Raw genomic sequence first — 25,642 nt, 5'->3', positions numbered from 1 at the left:
TCAGGAATCACTCCTGGCGGTGCTCAGGGGACCGTATGAGGTGCTGGGGATCGAACCTGGGTCAGCCCTGTGCAAGGCAAGTGCCTTACCCGCTGTACTCTCCGACCCCAAAATTGTACAGATTTTCTTGTTTTGTTTTTTTTTTTAATTTCAAAGCCACACCTCGTGGTGCTGAGGGCTTAATTCTGGCTCTGTTCTCAGGGAACACTCTTGGGTTCAGGGGACTATATGGGGTGCCAAGGATCAAACCTGGGTCGGCCTCTTGCAATGCAAGTGCCTTACCTGCTGGACTATGTCTTTAGTTTGTTAATCTCCAATTTATGTTTTGTTTTGTTTTTTTTCCATAATTTGAGTGGATGTGTGTGTGTGTGTGTGTGTGTGTGTGTGTGTGTGTGTGTGTTTTGTTTTTTACTTTGGGGCTATACCCAGCAGTGCTTAAGAGTTATTCCTGGCTCTGCATTCAGACATCACTCCTGGCCTGTTCAGGGTGCCAGGAATTGAACCTAGTTCAGCAGGTACCTTACCCACTGTGCTATTTCTCCAACTCCTGAATTCAAGTTTTAAATGACTCGTTTAAAGTCAGTAAAGTCTTCAAAGAAGTTAGCTAAACATGAATATAATTTTTAACACCCTCGTAAGAATGTAAGATTAAAGAATAAATAATACAGGGCCAGGGAGAAAGGTAGTACAGGAATTAAGGTATTCGATTTCAGCTGATTCTTATTTAATTTCCAGCACCGTATAATGTCCCCCAAGTACTGTCATGGGTCACTCCTGGGCACCATCAGATATGGACAAAACATATATATGTTTTGTATATATAAATGTACAGAACACACATACAAGTACAAACATCAACTTAACATTAGTTTGCCAAAGCTTGGATTCTTGGTTATAGATTTTAGAACCACTGTGCTAAAATAGTAGACACCATAGACAGTAAATTTGTGAGTTAGATTCTTAAAAATACAAAAATCTTTGGACTGGAATGATTGTACAATGGGTAGGGCATTTTCTTGCATGCAGCTGACCCAGGTTCAATCTCCGGCCCCCCTATGGTCCCCTGTGCCTCCTAGGACTGATCCTTGAGCACAGAGCCAGGAGTAAGCCCTGAGCACTACTCAGGGGCCCAAAACAAAATACAAAAAGCCTACAAATAGGGCCAGAGAGAGAGCTCAAAAAGCTGAGCACATGATTTCCATTTAGGAAGCCCAGGTTCAATCCCCCGTACTGCATAGGATTCCAGGATGACTCCAAAACAGCTCCAGTTCCTAGGAACAATTAAAATGTGTGTACACACACACACACACACACACACACACACACACACACACTATTGAAAAGGAGAGCTTTTTGGAAAGCTGTAATAGGCAATACCTCTTAGGTGAAGCAGAGAAATTCCTCTTGTGTATGATACATTTCTCCAATTTCCTGACGTGTTAAAAAGGCTAAAGGGAGGTTAGGTGTTTGATTTGTTATAACTATAAAAGAGTATATAACTATAAAATATGTTACTGGTATCATTGAGTGCAAACATATACTAATGTTGTTGCTATTACAAAAGAATTTTTGGATGTAATTCGAGAATATTGATGGCATTTCTATCCTTTTTTAAAAATTACATATTCTGATATTTAACAAGAACCATTTCTTTTACAGATGCTTCAAGCATGTTCAGTTCAGCACTTACCAGTACCATATGCTGCATTCCCACCCCTTATTTCTAGTGATCCATTTCTTTTACATCCTCCTCACCTTTCTCCCCATCATCCTCCTCATTTGCCACCACCAGGCCAATTTGTCCCTTTCCAAACACAGCAGTCACGTTCGGTAGGTATCTATACTTTTACCATTTTTAATTTTCTTGGTGTGTTTAGACCTAAAAGGCAGATTAATTTATTACTTGTAGGTTATTAATAACTAAAATCTATAGCTTAGTGACCAGAGATATGGCTCCAGTGATGGGGTTTAATCTTTGAGATGTGTATACCCCAACCTGGAAATAGCTCTGTTGATCCTTGAGTACTACTGAGTATGTTCCCTGCAATTATCCAAAACCAAAAAAAAAAAAAAAAATTCTTTGGATTTGTGAAAGAATTAGAGTCCACAGACTTGATGATATTGGATGTCTAAGTAAATAGTCTTGTTTACCTAGGATTATCCTGGTTTCTTCAGTTTTTTAGTTATTTTGTTCCTTCAGGATCTGAGGTTGTAACTCAGAGGGCTGGAGCACAAGTTGTGCACCCAGAGGTCTTGGATTCAATCCCTGCCACCATATAGCTCCCCCACCTCAGCAGTGTTGGTGGACCCCTGGTAGTTCCCAGCACTATTAGACCAAACTACTCAACTGATCAACCTACATAGCCCCCCCCCACACTGCTTCAATGGGAGGCCTGTTAAATTAAAAAAAAAGCCAGTTATTTTGTTTCTTTTAATCTGATCCTTCAGGAAGTAAATATGAAGAAAAATTAAGATGTGCTGGTTTTCACTTTTATGTAGTCCTAAAGTATAAAAGGTAAAAGGTAAAGGCCCTCCCGTTGATCGTCTATTTGCTCGAGCGGGCCCAGTAACGTCTCCATTGGAGACTTTGTTGTTACTGTGTCTGGCATATCGAATACTCTCGGTAGCTTGCCGGGCTCTCTGAGAGGGGCGGAGGAATCGAACTCGGGTCGGCCATGTTGGCCGCTTGTAAGGCGAACGCCCTACCCGCCGTGCTATCGCTCCAGCCCCAAGTATAACGTATAAAATTAAGAAATTGCTTGTACTGGCCAAGAATAGTATTTGTATTCACTTTAAATAAGTAAAGTTAATCCTTAGAGCCTCGTTTGTTTTTCCTGAAGGCCTGTTTTTCCACTGTTCTGATGAAACTAGATGAGATCATCTGTTAGTGTAGTTAATTTTGTCCTTGGACTGGAATAAAGCTGAAAGGCATTTTATAGGGGAAGAAAGAGGTAAGACTACATAAGTGGAAGTAAGGGCAGAGGTGGATGCTCCAAGTGGTTTTTTTGACAAGCCAAGTTAACTGAACTCAAGCATTAAGGTAGAACACAAAACATGGTAAAATAGAGTAAAGTTTTTATCTTTAAGTCTGACTAACCCTTCTTTGTTAAGAATTGACATCCCCTGGGACTGAAGCAATAAATACAGCAGGTAGAACAGTTTTTTTGCACTCCCACCTTGCAACACAGGATCCCTGAGTACTGCTGGGTGTGCTCAAAAACAAAAGAAAGAATTAACATTCCAGTGGATGGGTCTCTCTGGGAAATATGAGCTTACTTCACTGTTCTAGATGATATAGAAGCCAATTAGAACAGATTTAGCTCAGTTACATTGTCAGGAAAATATTATAGCAGAATCAAGACAAGATTGATGTCAGGATGAGCCTTACTTAGCTCTTGGTACTTGGGAATTTAAAGTTTAAGTAGCCATCACGTTATCTGAGTTTAAAGATAATTAAAAGGTCCATTCATAGCTGAATCAGAATTCAAGGTCCTCTGTGCTATTTCAGTATCAGCAATTTAGATTTATCTCAAACATGTATAAGCTTCCAAATTAAATTGTATATGGAAGAACACATGCCAAATTAAAGTGTTAGTAATTACTAGTATTTGAATAACGTACCAACCATTCTCTGAGGTAGGAGGTCAGACTGACATTTAAGAGTACACGTTTCCGAGGCTGGAGCAATAACACAACGGGTGGGGTGTTTGCCTTGCACATGGCCGACCCAGGTTCAATTCCCAGCATTCCATATGGTCCCTCGAGCACCACTAGGAGTGATTCCTTGAGTGCAAAGCCAGGAGTGACCCCTGAGCATCGTCGGGTGTGACCCAAAAAGCAAAAAAAAAAAAAAAAAAGAGTACACGTTTCCAAGAGAATAGAAGGGCTGTGAAAACACAAAAATATGTATACAGATGTTTATTGCAGCAGCATTCCTACTAAGAAATGGAAACAGTTTATAAGATGGATGAATCCTGAAAATATTATATTTAAAGCCTAAGAGCTATAATTCTGTAATTCCATATATGTTTAATGTGCAGAAAATGCAAATTTGTAGAAACAAAAGGTACACTAGCAGTTGTCTGAAATATGGAGAGAACTGGGAGAAATTTAGACTATTGATTTTTTTGATGGAGAAGGGTTGATAAAACTCTCTTGTTTTTATTGAGGCCACATCCAGCAGTGCCCAGGGCTTAATTGTGCCTCTGTGATTAGGGATCACTCCTGGTGGACTAGGGGATCATATAGGGTGCCAGAGATCGAACCCAGATTAGCCACATGCAGTGCAAGCACACCACACCATTGTATTGTCACTCCAACTCCAAATGATGAGATGTTTTGAACTTAGTTGGTGGTGATTGCAAGACTCTTAACATACTAAAACCCAGCTGTATCCCTTAGCAGGATACTGTTCCAAATCTATTTTTTCTCAAAGCTATTTTTAAAAAACTATACTGACACTATGTAGCATAGTACTGTATGCTTTTGTATGGTATCTCAGTGTTCCAATACCCTTGTTTTCTATGTGGTTTTGTTGGGTTTTGGTGGTGGGAGGTGGTACTAGAGATTGAACCCAGGGTATCATATATTTAAAAGATGTGCTACATCAATGAGTCACATCCCCAGATCCCTCCCAGCACAGTTTAAAGTAGACCATGAATATGTTAGTCTTTTTTTTTTTTGGGTGGGGGGGTGGGGGACGGCACTCCTGGTAGTGCATGGGGGACCATATAGGATGCCAGACATCAAACCTGGGTCAGTCACATGCAAGCCAAATGCCCTACCTTCTGTACCATCAGGCCCAAATATGTCAGTCATAGATGACACTACCAAGATTTTAAATTAAGTGACTCGTAATAGTCATGTGGCATATTAGTGATAGCCTGTAGAATCTTTCTTAAATTTCAGAGCATGTGCTGTATCAATGAGCCACATCTCTAGATCCCTCCCTGCTCCCTCCTATTTTGAAGGACTGGAAAGATAGCTTAGAGGGATGGAGTGAATCCCTTACTTGCACTAATCCCTGTGGTGATCACTGGCATCATGTTAACCCCCAAGCACCTCCAGACAGCACCACATTATTGGGCTGAGCAACAAACCACCAGAGCTTAGTTTAATCAGAGCCAGCTCTCTGGAGAGGCCCCTAATGAAAGTACAATAATTAATTTTTTTTTTAAAAAAAGATAACATTGGAGAGAGGTTCAGAAGCTGGGGAGGCAGTCCTTAAAAATATTTAAATAAATTAATATTTTAAATATTTTGAAGAGATGGCTTGAGTATTAAGCACAATATAAGCACTGAAAGTATATTAATTTTATTTTTCTCATCCCTTAACTCCCCTCTTCCCCCTTGCCACCCCACCCCCACCCCAGCCTCTGCAAAGGATAGAAAATGAAGTGGAGCTCTTAGGAGAACATCTTCCTGTAGGAGGTTTTACTTATCCTCCATCAGCTCATCCCCCAACATTACCTCCATCAGCTCCGTTGCAGTTCTTAACACATGATCCTTTACATCAAGAGGTGTCCTTTGGAGTAGTAAGTTTTTATTCGTTTACTAATTTTTGCTTACTTTGTTAATTAATTTGTTTTGAGTTGTATTTTAATTTAACTATTCTATTACTTATTTTTCAAACTATTCGGTTGGAATATGTATTTAGGAATATGGAGTATATTTTATACTACTTACGTGCATCCATGTTAGCATTTAAGAAACATTAAATAACAGTAAAGAACATTTTAGGTTTTTAGGAGCTAAAGGGTAGTCATTAAATGATTTTGATTTTTTCCCCCTACAGCCTTACCCTCCTTTTATGCCTCGAAGACTCACAGGACGTAGTAGATATCGATCCCAGCAGCCTATACCTCCTCCCCCTTACCATCCCAGCTTACTACCATATGTGTTGTAAGTTATGTCTTTAATAAGTAATTTTTATACCTTTGAGATTCTCTATTAATATTTTCTATATGATATGTAACTTAGTTTCTGCAGTATATTTGTATTTAATGTTAAGGATTTAGCATTACAGATTTATTGTTTAAGGGTAAAAAGAAAAGAATAAGGACATGGGGAAATATGGGAAGGGAGATATTTGTAAGCTAGAAAATATATTTGACAATTCAAAGGGTGGGATCATTTAAAGCCTTGCCTCTTTTATTAATGGCATTGTCATGTTGTTGATTCAGAAGAATGGATATTGCTGCTTCCTACCAAGAAAAATAATTTATTTTCATTCCCTAAAACTACTTGTAGGATTATTTGTAATATACTCATGAGATAAATAAATATGATAGTTCTTTATTTCTGTTTCATGTGGTGAAATCCACAAGTCAATTTGGTATGGTTAGCTCTGTAACTGAGATGGTTGCATCATCCTCCAGAGTGTGAAGATGATTTCTCAGGGGCTAGAAAAATGGATAGGGTGCTTTCCTTGCACGCAGCCGGCCCAGGCTCTATCCCTGGCATTCCATATGGTCCCCTAAGCCCTACCAGGAATTATCCCTAGTGTAGGGCTAGGAGTTAGCCATGAGCACTACTGTTATGATCCAGCCTCCCTGTCCCCCACCAAAAAAAAAAAAACTTCTCAGTCCCTAGGCATTGCTTTCACATTCCATCTAGCAAAAATAAAAAGTCGACTCCATCTTTATTCCTCCTTTCACCAATACTACTTAGAGCTTGCATATATTAATCCTGCCTGTATCCCACTGACCAAATTTACTCCTTCTAGGAAGTCTGGGAATAGAGCTTTATACCAGAGGTTTATTGTGCTGATACATGATTATTTTGATAATTGTAGCTTTATGTAAGTCTTAAAAGCAGGTGGTATAATTCTCTCCCAAACTTTTACCCAGAGTGATTTTATTGAATACATTTTAAAATTAGCAAATCAGGGGCCAGAGCGATAGCACAGCGGGTAGGGCGTTTGTCTTGCATGCGGCCAACCCGGGTTTGATCCCCGGCATCCCATATGGTCCCCCAAGCACCGCAAGGAGTAATTCCTGAGTGCAAGGCCAGGAGTAACCCCTGAGCATTGCTGGGTGTGACCCAATAAAGAAAATAAATAAATTAAATAAATTGGATTCTTTTTAAAAAATAAATTAAATTAAATTAGCAAATCAGTTCTGCTTCTAAAAACTGCTAGGATTTGGGAGGGATTACAGGAAATCTTTTTCAGTTTTGGGAGATAATTGAAATCTCAGCCATGGAGTCTTTTAGTTGCTCACCTGGTGTATTTCCCCATTCATCTTTTTTAATTTATCACTTTAAATTTGTTTTATTTTCTGTTTTGGAGCCAAACCCAGAAGCGCTCATGAGTTACTCCTGGTGATGCGGGGGGGGGTACCACATGAGATGAGGGGAATTGAACCTGGGTTGGATACATGCAAGGGAAACACCCTACCTATGCTGTACTGTATAGCTCTGGCCCCATCTTTTTCAATTTGTGCTAAACATTTTAATTTTAATACAGCCAAGAGTTTGTTCTATTAAATTTATTCTTTATGCCTTTTTATGGGCCGGAGCTATAGCACAGTGTGTAGGGCATTTGCCTTGCACGTGGCTGGGTCAGTCGACCCAAGTTCGATTCCCCTGCCCCTCTCGGAGAGCCCGGCAAGCTTCCGAGAGTATCTGAGTGCAGAGCGTCCTAGGAGTATGCACTGAGAATCACCAGGTGTGGCCCAAAACCCCTTACCCTTTCCCCCCAAAAATTTATTGCTAATAAAATAAGCCTCTCAAAAGGGTTGACACTGACTTCCTCATCTCTGTAGCACTAACCTTTTTCTTCCTCTCCTGTTCACTGATTGGTGATGATTATTTTCAATTCAGATCCATGCTTCCAGTGCCACCTACAGTGGGCCCAACTTTCAGCTTTGAATTGGATGTGGAAGATGGAGAAGTAGAAAATTACGAGGTTAGTAATGAACTAAGAGTTTAGTGGGTATTGTGTACATAGAAATTATTAACTATTCAACTCATTCATCCAAACTAGGTGAATGCTAGTTATATTCCAAGATACAAATGTTTAAAAAAAAAAGTTTGATTCCTAAAGGTTAGTTTGAAACATGCCACACAGTAATGATGGTAATGACTTTCATGATTTGGAATTACGTATAGTTCCTATGAGAGAGAAACCTCAATGAGCTTGGTTAACGTGTGGGTATGGTCGATGGTGCTGAATCCTTTTCGGAAACCAGCTTGCTTGCATGGTTGTCCTTCATCTAGTGTTCTGCTAATCCTATTTAGGATGACTCGAGTGAACAGCTTGTAGATGACAGACAATAGGCAGATCGGGCGATAGTTGCCAAGGTCGTGGATGTCTCCCTTCTTGTACAGTAGTACAGTCCTGCTGGTTTTCCACTGGGACGGAACCTTGCATTCAGACAGGTAGTGTGTGAAGAGCCGAGCCAGCGTATTGATGAGTACTGATGGCAAGTTCTTCAGATGTTCAGGTCTGACCTTGTCTGGGCCAGGTGCTGTTCGTTTCTTTACCGACGAAATGGCGTGTCAGATTTCGGAAGGGAGAACACGATATATCCACATGATAACCAAGCTCATTGAGGTTTCTCGGGAGTTCAAGATGCCGCTCTGTCTAATGTTCATTGATTTAAAGAAGGCCTTTGATTCTGTTGAGACGGAAGCGGTCATTGAAGCCCTAGCCAATCAGGGCATTCAAACTCAATACAGCAGGATCCTCCATGAGCTGAATTATGAATTCACTACCAGGATCTCACCATTCTACAAAGAAGTGATCATCGAAGTCAAGAGAGAGGTTCGGCAGGGTGATACCATTTCACTGAAACTCTTCAGTGCCAACCTCGAGAACATCATGGACAACTGGAATGGAAAGGAATGGGAGTGAAGATAGATGGTCGGCAACTATATCACCTCCGCTTTGCTGATGACATCGTTCTAATAACACCAAACATTAGCCAAGTGGCACAAATGCTGGCCGACTTCAACCCTGAGTGTGGAAAGGTCGCACTGCAGCTGAATCTCACGAAGACAATGTTTATGAGAAACAGCCTCATTCCTGACGCTCCATTCGCTCTCAACGGAACAACCATATCCGAATGCAACAGTTATGTGTACCTAGGTCGAGAAGTCATAACAAATGACCTGGCACCTGAGTTGCGCAGGAGGAAGAGAGCGGCTTGGAACGCCTTCAAGAGCGTCAAAGAAGTAGCTAAGAGGACGAAGAACTTCTGGCTCCGGGCACATCTCTTCGATTCTACTGTTCTTCCTGCATTAACATATGCCTCAGAGACCTGCGCAAACAGGATGAGAACACTATTAGGGTCTTCCAAAGAGGAATCAAAAGAGCTATGCTTGGAGTATCACGCTTCACTCAAATGAGAGAAAGAATCCGAAGTTCTGACCTCCATAGATGATCAAGAATCAGGGACGCTGTCTCGTTTGCCAATGCGTCGAAAATCAGATGGACTTGACATGTAATGAGATTTGGAGACAACCGCTGGACTAGAGCCATTACTGGCTGGATTCCACGGGACGTCAAAAGATTGCGTGGCCGCCCACCTATGAGATGGTCAGACTTCTTCATCAAGACCCTGAATGATTGGTTTGAGGCTGTTCGTATTCCTAGAACGAGCAGACGCCATTGGGCTACACTAGCATGTGACAGGGACAAATGGAGACGTTACTGGAGCCCGCTCGAGCAAATCAGTGATTAACGGGAAGTCAAGTGATCAAGTGGTCCTATGAGAAAGTGATTAATTATGATGGGATGCATCTCCAAAAAGATATTGTTGAAGTAGAAGTGTTTGAGTCAGATTTTAAAGAAGGGGAAGGTTTTTAAAAACTGGGGCCAAGGGGCCAGAGTGATAGTACAACGGGTAGGGTGTTTGGTTTGTACATGATTGACTTGATTTCGATTCCTGGCATTTCATGGTCCCCCGAGCCCAGCCAGGAGTGAGTCCTGAGTGCAGAGCCAGGAGTAAGATCAGAGCATGGCCAGGTATGGGCAAAAAAAATAATAAAATTTGGGGCTGGAATAATAGTACACCAGGCAGGGCACTTGCATTGCACGCAACCAACCCAGGTTTAATCTCTGGCAGCCCGTATGGTCTTTTTTTTAAGCCACTCCAGGAGTCACTCCTGAGTGCAGAGCCAAGAAAACCCTGAGCATCACTGGGTCTAGCCCAAAGCAAAAAATTATCATTAGCTTATAATGAAGAATTTCAAGAGGGTAGCCTAACGTGTAGAATTCATGTGAAGCAAGCAGGTAATGGGGGAACTTGGGGTTGGTGTATCCCTAGCAGTGAATTTTTGAAATGTAATAAAAAACCAAGATGGGATTTGAAGAAGTTACTGTCACTTGTCTAAGCAAGTAAAAGGCATTATTGTCAGACCCATTTTGTGAAGAAAGGAATTGGGGTCTGATAAAACTCTTAACTTGATGCTTGCAGAAAAGGCTGAATCTCCCCCTTCAAGAAGAGCTCCAACATTAATAGAGTTGTGATAAGGACATGAAAATGGGTTATCAAAAGTTTCAAACTCTCCTCCTAGTCAGGGCCTAGGTAGAAAGCAACAGCCTAAGTAGAAAGCCCCACTTGTGGACAACTTGGGGGGAAACTATAAAACCAGCTTGCAAAGGTAAGTGTGTGCCTCCCCATTCTGGATTCTGGGAGGTGGCCCACATCTCCACCTGAGATGTGTACTCAGCTCTCCTCCAGAGAAACCCATCTTCTCTCTTGAGCACGTATCTTAACTCGACTTCTACTTCACAGTAAACTCGTGATATATATTTTACTATTCATCTTCTGAAATTTTTCTGAGGGAAAGATGATAGAAGGCCTCCAAAGGATTAGGACTGACTTTCTTGCAAAGAGCAGTTCCTCAGAGTAGCCTTAGTCCACAACTGCCCAAGAAATTGGGTAGTAGGGACCATCTCCCATACCATTCAGAACAAGTAAACTTCAGGCACATCTTGACTGCCCTGTGAGGCTAGTGAGTCATAAAGGTTGTATCTTGCGGAGTTCGAAATATTCCAAAATCTCCCAAGCACGTCCCTGGGTGACAGAGGTCGTGAGCCAGAGAGAAAGCAGTAAATGTCCTTCTTGAGGTTATCGCCTCTCTTCTTCCCCAGGGAATCTCCACTGGCAGCACATTGCATCTACAATCAAAGTTCCAGTGCCAGGAGAAAACCTGTTTTAAATTGAGACAGGGCATATTCTTGGGTATTCTGGAAGAACAGCATGTGATCTGTGACTGAAATGAGAACTATAAGCTGATTATCCTTAAGTCATAGAAAATAGATGTTATTTACTAAATGTTTTGGTGTTTGTGGCATCATATCTCTACCTTTAAAAGGCAAAATTCTACTTAGATGAAAGTGATTAAAAGTTGTTGTCAGGAAACTTATGTCTTGATAGTCAGGCAATAAGTTACAAAACCATGAAAGGTTTTTTTTTGGGGGGGGGCCTATATTTGGTGATACTCAGTGGACCATGTGCTCAGAATCAAATCTGAACCCCCTGTATATAAAGCAGTTCAGCCCAGGAAGCTGTTTTTGTCGACCTAAACCCGTGCAGTTTCTCAATTACAAGGACTGCAAACAGAGTATGTGCTAACACTAGAATCAACCAGATTTGATCATTAATGTGAGGGATTGTCATGGGTCAGAGTGGGACAGTTGTAACCTGGTGTGCCCTGCCAGAAAAGTACTGCATTGGCCTATGAAGAAGCTGAGTCAGAAATACTGACATTACTATATTATTTTGAGATATAGACTAGAAAGTAAAATTTAGTCGTTTGAAAGGCATTTAGTAGTTTTAGGCAATTTAGTAGTTTTGGGTATGTTGACTTGGAATGATTTTAGGCTTTCATGTGGTACTGCCAGACACCTTATACATTCCAGCCCTATTAAGTCATCTTCACTTTCTTCGGTTATCATTTGATTCTACTCAAGGAGGTCTTTTATTGTGTACTGCCTTCATTATTTTTTTAGTCTACCTTGTAAGTTATTCTTGCCTGAGTACTTTTCCTTGATTCTTTTCCCTGAGAACATTCCTGCCTCCACTTTTTACAACATAGGTACATTTCAAGATCCAGTTTAATATCTCTGAAAGGCATTTTTAGTCCATTTCCAGATCTTAATCTTACCTGTCTTCTTGATTAACACTGCATATGTTAATCAATGTGTCCCATATATGCTCTAGATCATATAAATTTACTGAGGGTTTGATCATCATTACATTTGCTACCCAAGAAAAGATTAATATAGCTGTTTTCAGCTGGTGTTCTGCAGAAATTTCCTGCCAATTGAAAAAAGTGATTTGGATTTACCACATGGTACTCCTGTATCACATAGTGGAGCAGAGTGGGGTAGCCCTGTGAGTATAAGCTCTGGTGTGTTTATACATGCCACATTTTTCCAGTGTGTACTGCTTCAACTCACCTGCCAGCAACGCAGTCACTTAGTCATGAATTCTTAAAATCACAGTCCTTGCATATTATCATTTGTTAATACTGAGTTTTTCTGAAAGAAAGTTACCTCTTCTGTGGTAATTTGGAACTCTACAAAATAGAGATGACAAGAACAATAGGCAAGAAGAATAGGAGAGTAATAGCAGTGACACTGGAAGTCAACTAAATAAGTGCTTCAAGTTAAGGTGAAAGCAAAGGAAACTGTATTTAGGCATTCAAATAAGGAGTACTTATAAACTTTGTTTCATTGTATTTTTTGGCAGTAAACTACCACCATCCTTATTTAGTATATTCTGAAATTCTATCAGTGATACTATGAAACCTTTCAAACCTGCAATTCATTTGCACTTAAAATGTCTTATAGACTAGCCACTATATTTAAAATAAATAAGATTAACAAAGACAGTTGGGGCCAGATAGAACAGGGATTAGTTAAGGCCCTTAGCTTGCACCCGATATTGGCACTAGTGTGACTACCCAGCACCACATGGTTCTCTGTGCAGCTTGTGTGTGGTCTAAACCCCACACCCCCCAAAAAAGATTACACAAATAATTGAGAAGCAGAAGATAGGCTTCCTTTGACCTCCTTTGTGTGTGAGAAGACCACTGATTCTGTTGGTAGACACATCAGACAGGGAGGAGGGCATCAGTGCAGCACTTTCTGAATCTGTAGCCACAGCAGCAGATTTCATGCTAATGTTCCTTAAATTTAAAATTGCTTTCTTAAAAATTCAAGATTTTGTTTGAACTTTCATGACTTGTTTTTTTTTTTTTTAACTGAACTATGGAATTCTTATAGTATTAGATTTTTAAACTAACACAGGGCTGGAAAGACAATACAGGAGTTAAGGCATTAGATAAGACTCACCCCAGCACAGCACATTGTCCCCCCAAACATTATTGACTTAACCCTGGAGGCCCCCAAGCACTGGGTAGTCCCTGGCACCACTAGACCCCAACAGCACTGCATCCTTTGTCCCTCTTATTGAAAAGCTGGAGGAGTGGTGGAAGGAATGCCTGAAAACTGTTTCGAAGGACCCCCCCCAACTATTCTTTTAAACACATACACAGAATACAGTTATAGATGATGTTTATTCATCAAACTTGGGTAGAAAATGAATGATTAAAATGTTTCCTTTTCCCCTCTGCAGGCCCTGTTAAACCTGGCAGAGCGACTGGGAGAAGCTAAGCCTCGAGGACTGACTAAAGCCGATATTGAACAGCTCCCTTCCTACAGATTCAATCCTAACAACCACCAGTCAGAACAGACTTTGTAAGTACATTCTTATGGCAAAACTGTTTAATTTCCTTTTTTACCTGTATAAACTAAGAGCTCTAGTGTTGAAGATAACTTGATAATTCATTTCATACTCCAGGCTTGTGCTGTCCAGAAGAAGCTGCTAGTCACATAGGCTGTTAGGTTCACATTCATTTCTTAATTTAGTTGTTATTGTTGTTGCTGTCATTAATAGTTTTGGGGGCCACACCTAGAGGTGCTGGGAGCTGCTACTGGCTCTGTGTTGGGGAGTTACTTCTGGCTATGTTTGATGGACCATATAGTACACCAGATACAGAACCCAGGCCTCTAGCATGCAAAGTACGTGTTCAGCCCTTTTAGCTTTCTTTCTAGCCCTTTATCTTTTTATTATTGAGTTATAGAAAATAGGAATTATACTTATTACTCTGTCATTTATGAGATACGTTTCTTAAAATGTCTCCCATTGTCTGAATTTTTTCTCATTCTTGATAACATTTGAAACACTTTTTTTTTTTTAACTGATAAAGTGTGAATTTATTTTTCTTTTTGATTCCTTGTGATTTTTGTATCCTCTCTTAAGCCAGTGCCTATTGCACTTTTGGAAAGATTTACATCTTTATTTTAGACTGTTAAGCCTTTTTGTACTAATTTTTGTATATTGTCTTAAGTAAGGGAGGGGCCCTTTCATTCTTTTTTATTTTATTTTATCTTATTTAAGTTTTGGGGCCACACCCAGAAAGGCTTAGGGGTTGCTCCTAACTCTGCACTCAGAAATCACTCCTGGGAGTGCCTGGGGGAGACCATATGGGATACAGAGCATCGAACTTGGGTCAGTCGCATGCAAGTCGGGAGCCCTACTGCTATATATCTGCCCCTCACCTCCTTCATACTGTAGCATGTTGGCTATCTAGTTATTTCAGCACCATTTGGTAAATCCGTACTATTCAGTATTATGACTGATTCAGAGCATAAAACAGAAACTTTAATGATCTCTTTGAAGTAACATGCTTAACACTTTTTAATGTCGTGGGTTTTCTTTTTAGAGTATTTATATAGATTATTTTGTCTTGAAATTTAATGACATTTTAATGGTATGTGGTTTTGTTAACTTCAATAATCATAAAATAGAAAACAATTTAGTTTTGTGCCTAAAATGATTTTTTTTGCTTTTTTGTGTTTTGTATTTTTTTTTAGGTGTGTAGTATGCATGTGTGATTTTGAGTCAAGGCAGCTCCTTAGAGTTTTACCCTGTAACCATGAGTTCCATGCCAAGTGTGTTGACAAATGGCTTAAGGTAAAGTGATAGCATTTGTGAAGAGAATAATACTGAATTTACTTTTTTATTGACCTTATATAGTTACATGTAGGATCAGTCTAGGTTTGTTAGAGGTGGGTATAGGAGACTAAATTGAAATAACTGTATGACTCTTAAAATGAAGAGAAAAAGCTGGTTAAAAGAGAGAGTTGTTGTGAAATTTAAAAGTGGGATATTTGTCTCTGACATTACTGGGCCCGCTCAAGCAAATCGATGAACAGTGGGAAGACAGTACTACAGTGTACTATGTTCTGACTTTTTAATATTCTGTAGTGATAAGGCGTGAACTTGTCATGTCACAGTTTCCTCTGAGTTGGGGGGGGTAGGAGTGGGGGCTTATTTCAGTGGAGTTCTTTGTCAGAAAATAGTGAGAGATAAACCTACTGGTGCTCTTCTTTTTTCTCCATCGTATATAATGCCCACGGGATACAGATTTAGTTCTTAGGCCAAGGTTAAAATTGTTTCAGGACTTTTAGTTTTCTGTTTGTTTTTCTTTACTATTTTATATTTATTTATAGTCTTCATTTATACTAAGTAAAAAGAGCTATAAAGTAAAAAGTCAACTTTATGATGTGTGGTTTATGTATAGAGAGAGAACATTAGAGAATTTTCATTAGGGGATGATGACGATACTAGGTTACTATTTAGGAAGATGAGTTTAAATGAGTTTAAGTAGAGTTAGTCCTTTCTGTGAGCAGAGATTAAGGACATGAAGCTTAACCCACGCTGAATCCTGAATGTGTAAAAAGTCCTTAACTGAGGCTGGAGCAATAGCACATCAGGTAGAGCTTTTGCCTTGCATGCAGCCAACTCAGGTTCGGTTCCCAGCATTTCATATGGTTCCCCGAGCACCGCCAGGAGTAATTCCTGAGTGCATGAGCCAGGAGTAACCCCAGTGCATCGCTGGGTATGACCCAAAAAGAAAAAAAAAATTGAAAGTCCTTAACTTCTTAGGAAAAATAATATATTCAAAGCCCTGAATATGAGAACAAGAGTGAGCAGAAAACTCTAAAACGTTTGTGGCTCCATAACTAGAGCATGAAAGAGAGTGGTCAGAGAAGAGATGCCTAAATCCAGATTATTGTAGAGAGGTTTGACTTGATCCTTTGAAGAGTGAAGTAGAATAGAAATTTTTCAGGGGTAAAGGAGAGGTAAAAATTAGAATTTCTGGTCCAGATGGAGGTAGTGATTGAAGAATAGAAAAGGACTGATTTGAGAAGTACCATAATGTAGAAATAACAGTGTTATATATAGTCAAGAGTAGGTTATAGAAAGTCAAAATAGGTAAAGCTTGTTTCTGGCTTTAGCACTCAGCAAATAATGACATTGTTGAGGTGTAGTTTTAAACCTTTTACTAAATTTGTATGAACTAGTGATGTTAATCTTGGCTGTTACTCACATAGGCTATTTAAATATTTGAAATTTGTGGGACATTTTTGTAAAAAGTGTTTTGTGTCTCCACAAAGGATAAAAAAATAAACTACATAGGAAAGAGAAGCACTTCTTAAAATAGATTTTTATTTTGTAAGTCACAATTCAGATGTCTTCTCTTGTTTTTCAGGCAAATCGTACTTGCCCAATTTGCCGAGCTGATGCTTCAGAAGTTCATCGGGATTCAGAGTGATCCACCGAAAAGCACAAATTTCATTTGGGTGTTCCTCATCACATGTATATATGGACTATCCATTGAACTTAATCTGTGTGGCTTCCAGCCCTCCCTTTTTTCAAAAGGGTCAATGGACCTTTCTTTGCACTGTGTGACTTAATCAACTATAAAAGCTTACAATTAGTCTTCACAATTATGGGATTGTTATACTAACCGTGTGACTGGAACTCCAAAGACTTTTTCTTTAGCTTAATTTTGTGTGTGCACTAACATTCCCTGGTTTTTGTGTGATCATTCCGAGTGTTGCTGCAAGATTACAGTGGACGTGATCTTTTAGCATGTGCTTTTATAAAAAGTGGTAGCTCCAGATGATATAGCAATCTACCTTATATAGAGCCTTCAGAAACTGTGAGTGGAAATGAATGCAACGTATGACTGTTGGTGATAAATGTGTCTCTGTGTGTGGGTGTGTGCAACTACTTGTGTGAGGGCATGGTAGCTAAAGTGTGTATGAGATCCTATATACCAGCATGTACCGAGAATGTGTGTGTAGTTTTAATTATGCTGCAATGTATAATCTGGTGTGTTATTTAAACAGCACTAGTACTGTACACTGGTTTTTTTCCCTTGTGTTTGCTGTTGCACACTGATTGCTAAGGGTGCATCTATTATAAGCATTGAATACTTCCGTCCCTTTCCTTCCCAATGAATGGAATGAGAAAGCCTTCCTTCTTTGCTTCAGGCAGCTGTCACCTTCTCTCTCAGTGGTCCCAAGTGGGTCACTTAAGAAAAAAGTGTAACAGAGTCTCACTCCATGAACCTGATTTTTTTATTCAGTTATGAAAAAAATTTTTTTAATCTCCAACTTGCTGTTTTCCAAAAAGAAGGTGCAATATCATACATCATCAGTTAGCAATATTAACATTTCAATCAATGGTTTGAATGTTGATACTTTGTTTTTTCCTTACATTTCCAGTAAGCTTCTTACAGGAAGCACTTGTGATTTTTTTTTTAATGTTTTGATTTGTAGTCTATTCTGAAGATATATGAGTAATATATTTCTTAAAATACCACTGGTCCCACGAAGTCTCATCTCCTAGGCTTTTGATTTGTTGCCTTTGTTCAAGCGCCCATAGGCAACTAAATTGTTTTAAGTAAACTGTATTTCTGTTTACGATTATTCACCTAACAAGCTCCAATTCTGAAAGTTGTCTAGTTGTTCATCCCTCAGTAAATGTGCTTCTCATCAAAACCATCATTTCCAAGATGGATCAAATGCTGTGACAGCTCAAGTTCCTCAGACCTGATGTGCTTTGGTGTTTTACTGCTTTTCTTTTGTTTGAATGAGAAAAATTTAATATAACAGGCGTCCAGAATACTTGCAGTATAAATGAAGATTTGATTTTGTATAAAAAATAATGCTGTAAAACAGGAATTGACCTTCATTTAGTTGACCTGAAATAATACATAGTTGTGTGGGTTTTTTTAATAGGTTCATTGACCGTTATTGAGATTATTTAAATTCATTTTTCCAACAATGTTTAGGTTTCTCTCGTTCTTTAGTGTATTCAGCATTGTTTGCCTCTGTGCACTTGATAGCATTGCTTCATTTGCAGTAGCACAAGCTGTGTAAATTCAGTCAGAACTGTGACCACTTTCTTGCTGCCAGCCTCACTCAGCTTTCCCTGGCTCTGCGTCAGTTTCTTCTCAGACAGTGTTAACTGCCTGTCACTGCCATGCTGCTTGCCTTCCCTTGAAGTTTATAAGCTCATCACATTTTAGAGCTCAGTAAAATCCATTCACCAAGAAGCACAATTTTGCCCTTTTCCAGACACTGTTGCCTCTTATCTAGTCAAACAGGATTTTGCATTCTATTTGTTCCGATGTTTGTCATTGCATTAGATATACATCCAAGAGTGGCAAAATGCTCATGTGACTTTTTTAAAGCATTGGGGTCATCCCTCACCTGTTCTTGATGAGAAAAGTGTGTTAATGGCCAAAAGTATTGGCATATTAATCAACTACATTACAAATCACGTATAGTTTAATCTTTATTTTTTTAATTAAAAAATCATGTTTAAAATGGGAAAAGTCCATCTTACACATAGACTTTTATATAGCTGCAAAAAAAATTTGTATAGATCTAACATAACACTACTACACTCAGTATTCATTTTATTGAAGCATGCAAGTAAAGCACTTTTTCTAAGTTATATAGATACCTTATTAACAAGGCACATTGTACTAATGCTTAGGAAAAGTAGCTTTTTTCTCCTTCTGGGAATGAATTTTTACAGTATTCCTTTTGCAGTAAATTTTTGAGAGGCAGTTGGCAATTTAGGAGGCAGCAGGGTCCATTTTGGTAAAAATCTAAATTGTTGCACTCTTATGACTGATCTGTCTTCTTTTATTTGCACGGGGCTCTCCAGGATGTGTGCAAACTGACTTAAGTCAAGATCCGAGGGTATTAAGAGCACACAATATGATTTGAGCCAGTTCAGACTGGCCACAATGAGCAACGTTGTGGCAAGCAAAAGAGAACTTTATGGCTAGTTGATTCATGCCCAGCTGTTGTCACCTTGGGTGATGAGCCAGATCGCAAGCAGATGTTTTGTTGCCTTCTTCCTCTTTTCCTTCTAAAATAATATTGGCTTTACCATCTTAACTTTGCTATGGGGTGTGTTTTGAGGGAGGTTTATTTGGGGGGGGTGTTTTTTGTTTTTTTTTTCCCCTATAAAATACCTGATTTTCATTTTGTTTTAGAACTCCCTCACACACCACCACCACCCTGCCGCCCCCAAAATCCTAAAAACAAATAAAAGCAAGTCAAGGCCTCTGGGAATCAGGATCTCTAGGAATTTTCTGTCCTGATTTTGGTTTTTGAGCAAAACCTGGGAAATGTTGAAAGCATATCTAGATTTTATGTACTCTGAAGTGTGATTTATCAAAGATCCTTAAATTGGGGCCTCATAATATTTTGAATGAGATCTCCGTCATGTGAGAATATTTTTCACAGGTATCTTTAGGCCTTCAATAGAAAGCTATTTTCCCCCCTGTTGGTACATTTGGTTACCTCATTTTGCTGTTTGAGATTATGAAAGCTTACAGGGGTATCTTTTGGGAATCATTTGCTGAGTCATTTCCTCAAATCATATTCCACTGTATCAGTTAACATAGTTTTAAATGTACGTATTATAAATATCTGTAACCAAATCATTTGAAGGCTTGATAAATTTTTAACAAAGTTTGTACATTTTTTATGAAAGTTACTAGTAATGCTTTACTAAGTAGTGCAATGAATTTTTATTTTTAATCCCTGTGCCCAATTTTGGAGTTGAGAGGGTTGTTGGTAATAAATGTATGATGTACACTTAACCCTTTCGTTGTGTTTAATGTCAGTGTGTTAGGGAAGGACAGGGCGTGTGTGCCTGCAGTGAGGGCTTGGAGGGGCATTTCGTGGGAGTATTGAATTGAGCTACTAGATGTTAGGTTTAATTTTTAGGATATAATTCATACTTTGTTTAAATCTCTTAGGTCATGATTGAATAGCAGAGAAATCTAAGTAGATAACTAGATTTTTTTCTCTTTTTCTGGGGTAGTGGGTGTTGGACTACACCTGGCAGTCTCAGGGACTTCTTGGTGCTCAGGGAACCATGCTGTGCAAGAGCTCAAAATCTATGACTTCCAACATGTAGAAATATGCTCAAGCTAACCCTTTGAGTTATCTCCCTGGTCCCATACATTTCTTTGTGTATTAACCATGAGATCTAGGAAATGTGCTTACTATAAATAATTGGACCGTTTTGTCTTTATTAAGTACTACTTATGTCCAGCTCATGTCCATATATCATACAGAGGAGCCTCTTCTTGACAATTTTTGTACATTTATATTACCTTTTACTTAAAAAAGATGATGATGATAAAAAACTATCTGCGTATATGCTGACTTGTATAACCTGGAAAATAGAGATTAAATATATACAACTGTGGCTAAGTAATAAATGCGAATTCTCTTTTAGGAGGTAGTCATGTTTTGGCTATGGGAAGGTGATATCCTAACTTAAATACTCAGCTTGTAATCCAAAAAGTGAAGTTTTGTAATTGTTCTCATATTTCTAACTTACTCTGAAGAGTGTGTGGGTTTTGTGACATCTGAGAAATCCCCAGACTTGGGTTATTTATGCCAGAAGCCTTTGCTCTGTATTTAAAACGTATGAATTCTCCTATGGCAAGGCTGGGAGGACCCTATGTCTGACCTGTAGTACAGGCCGTATGAAAGAAGCTCACATCTCTCTGCCACGATGATGGCTGCCCAGTATCCATGTCATGGACAGGAAGAGATTTGCCCCAGGAAGCCACAGTGTCTCCAGTGACAGAGGTCAAGGTCTCTGTAAGTTACAGAAGCCCATGAAGATGGGATAGGAGTCTCGACTTGATCTTTGTCACATCCATAAGTTTAAGTAAGATCTTTGTAATCTTTACTCCTTGGTATAATGCTAATTAGGTGTTCCACATCCTCAATTGTTCCAAATGTGCCCATTAAAACACCAGACTACTGTTTATTAAAAATTCACAAAACTGGTCATGTGCTAAAGTTTGTATGAATATCTGTGTTCAGATCACTTTCGACTGCTTCAGATTTCTTAGGAGCTTCAAACTAATGCCTGTATAGATATTGTTACTCAGTAGAGGCACTTTTTAGTTTTGGTTTTCCGGGACCACAGCCAATGGTACTCTGGGGCTATTCCCAGCTTGTTGCAGGAGATCAAACTCAGACCTCCCACGTGCAAAGCAGAATGCTGGCCTTTTCACCAATCTCCCATGCCCTTGCAGGTAAATTTTACATTTTGGTAGCCACATCAAAAAGACAAGGGGCCAGAGTGATGGTACTGCAGGTAAAGTGCTTACCTTGCATGCGGTCAACCTGAGTTCAAACCTCAGCATCCCATATAGTCCCCAGAGCTCACCAAGAGTGATCCGAGTAATACTGAGTTCCAAGTAATACTGAGTTCCTAATAATACAATGAATCCATCGTTGTTTCATTTTAGAATCAAAATCTGATGAACCTTGAAAATGTGGTAAATGAATTTAAATAAAAGGTCATGTATTATAGGATTGTATTTATGTGAAATGTTAAAAAATAAATCTATAGAGACCATACATTTATGTACAGTGGGACTTGAGGGGCTAGGAGGATTGGGTGTAGTGAAGGCATGGGGAGTCTGGGGTCATGACAACATTCAGATACTGTAGTAGATTCACAGTTACTATATTGGAAGCTAGGCCAGAAAGAAGCTGCATTACATCCTTCACGTGTGGGTGGCCGGAGTTTGGTTCCCAGCACTACATGTTTCCCAGAGCTTACCAGGGGTACTCTGTTGAGTCCCTGAGCACCCAGAAACAAGGTCATTGAGTTGTACATTTTAAACAGGTGAATTGTGTTGTAATTACATATTAATAAAGCAGTGGAGGGAAAGGGCAGTTATCCCATAGTGCTCATAGGCCACACCTGGTGAATAAAGAGGGGAAGAGGTGGTGGGGATTGTCCTAGAGTAGGTGTTTTTAATAGAACATTCCCACCAGAACATTAGTAATTTTAGATTGATGATACTATGTGTGGTTGAGAATATAAAGCTACTTATCCACTACTGATGGACTGGAGTGATAGCACAGCGGTAGGGCGTTTGCCTTGCGCGCAGCCGGCCCAGCTGAGCCAGGTTCGATTCCTCCGCCCCTCTCGGAGAGCCCGGCAAGCTACCGAGAGTATCTCGCCCACACGCCAAAGTCTGGCAAGCTACCCGTGACATATTCAATATGCCAAACATAGTAACAACAAGTCTCACGATGGAGACGTTACTGGGCCCGCTCGAGCAAATCAATGAATCCACTACCGATAATATAAACAAAACTAAGCACGTCCTGTATGCCACCAGTTCCTCTCCTATCTGCCCACCAGAAGGCATGTATAAGAATGTTCGTGTCAGGGTGTAATAGAAGACAAAATATTTTGCTTTTTTTAAAATTGTGGGTGAGGGGCTGGAGCCATAGTATAGCAGGCAGAGTGTTTGCCATGCATGCGGTCGACCCGGGTTTGATTCCCAGCATCCCATAGGGTCCCCCAGGCACCGCCAGGAGTAATCCCTGTGCATCGCCTGGTGTGACCCAAAAAGGAAAAAATATTGTGGGTGAAGTAACATGCTTAGGGTTAATGTTTATGTATTTGGTGTCCAAAGTTACTCAACTCTCACCACTATTTTAATGCCTCTGAATCTCCTCTTCCCCTGTACCCATGCTCCTTCCCTACTTCAGAGTCCGGGGGTTTGAGATCAGATGCTGTTCCTTTGCTTTGTTCCTTTATATAATACAGATGAGTGAAGCCATGAATTGCCCACCCTCTGGCTCAGTCATACTTAACATGATACCCTCTAGCTCCATCCACTTTGTAGCAGATTGAATGATTTTATCATCTAGCTAAGTAGCTCTGCATCTCATACATAGGCCACGGCTGCTTCATCCACTCATGAAAAATTTTATATAGCAGAGAATGATCTACTAAACAAAGCAACATGGGTGAATCAGAACAGATACAACTGTGTAAGACAAAAGAGTACTTTTGAACTTTACAGACGAGGTTTGAAGAGGAAAGAATAGAGAGTTTGTGCCGCAGGTAGGGAGCTTACCTTGCACGTGACCAGGCTAGATTTGATTCTTAACATCCAGTGTGATTTCCCAAGCCTTTCCAGGAGTGATTCCTGACCAGAGTGCCAGGAGTAAGTCCTGAGCACCACTAGGTATAACCCCAAACAAAAGTTCAAACAACAAGCAAAATGGGTTTGTGCTATTTGGGTCTGTATCTGTGAGTTGACACAACAGTGACAAAAAGGAAAGGGACAGGGAGGCATCTCAGGAATTTTCATCTACGTACTTGTTTACACAAGTGCTTATGTTTGAAAAATTCACTATACACTTAAAATTTGTTTATTCAGCTTTATATGTCATTTTATAAACTTTTTTTAAAAGCTGAAATAGCTTAAAGGACTGAGTATATACTTTACATGTGGAGGGCCTGGAGTCAGTCCTTAGCACCTCGTGAACATCTTAACCCCAAACATCAAACTAATCGTCCTCAAGCTTCTTGGAGTGTGGGCCCCCCACAAAAAATAAATGATCATTCTATGACTTGTTTTGTTTGAGTAACACCTGGCAGTGCTCAGGGTTTATTCCTGGTTCTGTATTCAGGGATCACTCCTGGTGGAGCTCAGTAGATCATGTGGGGTGCCAGGGTTCGAACCCAGGTTAGCCACATACTTTATCTGTCCCTGCTGTGACCCATTTGATCGAAGTGGTTCTGGAGTGCGTTTGTACAAGTGCTTTAGCTTCTTAAATGAGCGTAGCAGCAGTATCAGTATCCCCAGGCTTGTATCACAAAACCTAAGCAAAATCCCCAGAGAGAGAACTTCGACGTGCCGAAAGAACTGTTAGGCGCCAGAGATAGTACAGTGGTAAAGTGTTTGCTTTGCTCATGCCCGACCTGGATTTTGATTTCTCGCACTACATTTGGCCTCCTGAGCCCCACCAGGAGTGACCCCTGAGGAGTGCCAGAACCCCTAAAACAAAAAGCAACCAGAACAATTGTGTTTTGAACTTAGATTTGTTTCTTTCCACTCTGATAAAAGTTTATCTGCACGACAGCCACACCAGGGGGCACTGTTGTACAAAACCAGGTTCCAGATCAAAGCTTTTTAACGTTCAGGTAAGGACTGTGATGGTTATAATTGTTCAAAACGCACATTAGTCTTGCTCTTATTGACAGAAAAAAATACATAATTGTTTCACATAATGGTAATCACTACAGCTCAATGTCATATTCCTTCCTGAACATGTGCTTAATCCATTTTGGGCCCGAAAAGTCTATTTTTGGTTTTTGAGCCACACTGTGTTCAGGACTACTACTTCTGATAATACAGGCAGACTCGGGACCATATGTGGTGTCTGGGCTCAAACCCAGGTCAACTGCAAGCAAAGCAAGTGCCCTATCCACTTTGCTATGTCTCTGGTCCCCTTGGCCTTAAAAGTTTTAAATGTTTTTGTATTTGACCTAACTGTAGTTTGGGGGTTTGGGTTGTTTCTGTTGTGCTCTCAGCTGGCTTCATTTAGCTCTAAAATTAGGGGTTTTTTCTATATTGATCAAGACTTAGTCCTGTCTGTGGACTTGGTGCCTGTGCTCTGTCCACACACGCAGGTGCCAGGAGATTTCCCAAGACCTGTTCTGCCTTCACTCCCTGACCAGCAGCTTCCTGGATATCAGATATGAAGAAGACTGTCGTCTTGGTCTTGCTGGACTTCTCTGTTGTCTACAATAGGGCTCATTTCTCCTCATTTGCCTTTGGTTTTCTTGATCTCTTCTACACTGTACCCTCGTGGTTTCTCTGAGTTTCCACTAGAATGCCTTTAAAATCTGGGTTTCCTGGGGACAATGATCCCCCCCCCCAGGGAAAAGTCTGGAATAGCCCCTAAGCATCATCAAGTGTGGCCCAAAAGACTAAAAGTAATTAAATCAGGGTTCCCTGGAGTGTGAGTTTTGGGTTTTGTGCATGCGTGCGCGCGCACGTGCGTGTTTGTGTGTAAGAGAGAGAGAGAGTTTTGGTGGAGTCACATCTAGCAATGTTCAGGGCACTCCTGGCTCTGCCATCAGGACATACTTTTGCTAATGTTGCTAATGTTGGGGGGTGGGCCATATGGGATACAGGGGATCAAAGCCAGATTGGCCAAGTGCAAAGCAAGCACCCTACTCATTGTACTATCACTCCAGCACCCTGGGATATGTTTTGCTCCCTGTGTTCTCTGTGCTTTTCTGGAGACATCGTGTCCTCTCCTACTGATGCCATTGTTTGATCTTAGTCACATCTTGCAGGTTTATAAACATGCTTCAAGCTTGTCCATGCAAGAACTGCTTTCAGCTGTTTTCAGCTTCCTGCTGAACGACTCCTGAACTTCCTCCGTCACTCAATCACAGCATATTCA

The 25,642-nt window shown here is 40.1% G+C and overlaps 1 protein-coding gene across 8 annotated transcripts in view; it reads left to right on the top strand.

Moving 5' to 3' along the window:
- The window catches only part of RNF38 (ring finger protein 38), a 112,991-nt gene extending 92,999 nt beyond the window's left edge, over positions 1-19,992 (top strand). For all 8 annotated transcript variants that reach the window (XM_056117097.1, XM_056117095.1, XM_056117090.1 and 5 more), the window contains 7 exons: positions 1,660-1,830; positions 5,373-5,534; positions 5,795-5,901; positions 7,822-7,906; positions 13,590-13,711; positions 14,891-14,990; positions 16,573-19,992. In XM_056117097.1, coding sequence (XP_055973072.1) covers positions 1,660-1,830; positions 5,373-5,534; positions 5,795-5,901; positions 7,822-7,906; positions 13,590-13,711; positions 14,891-14,990; positions 16,573-16,635 — 810 coding nt within the window. In that variant the 3' untranslated portion in view covers positions 16,636-19,992. The remainder of the gene's footprint in view (positions 1-1,659; positions 1,831-5,372; positions 5,535-5,794; positions 5,902-7,821; positions 7,907-13,589; positions 13,712-14,890; positions 14,991-16,572) is intronic.
- Positions 19,993-25,642: the final 5,650 nt, after the last annotated feature.

Source organism: Sorex fumeus, unplaced genomic scaffold, assembly GCF_029834395.1.
Source record: "Sorex fumeus unplaced genomic scaffold, SorFum_2.1 ptg000034l, whole genome shotgun sequence".
NCBI lineage: Eukaryota > Metazoa > Chordata > Mammalia > Eulipotyphla > Soricidae > Sorex > Sorex fumeus.
This window is presented reverse-complemented; position numbering and strand designations above follow the sequence as displayed.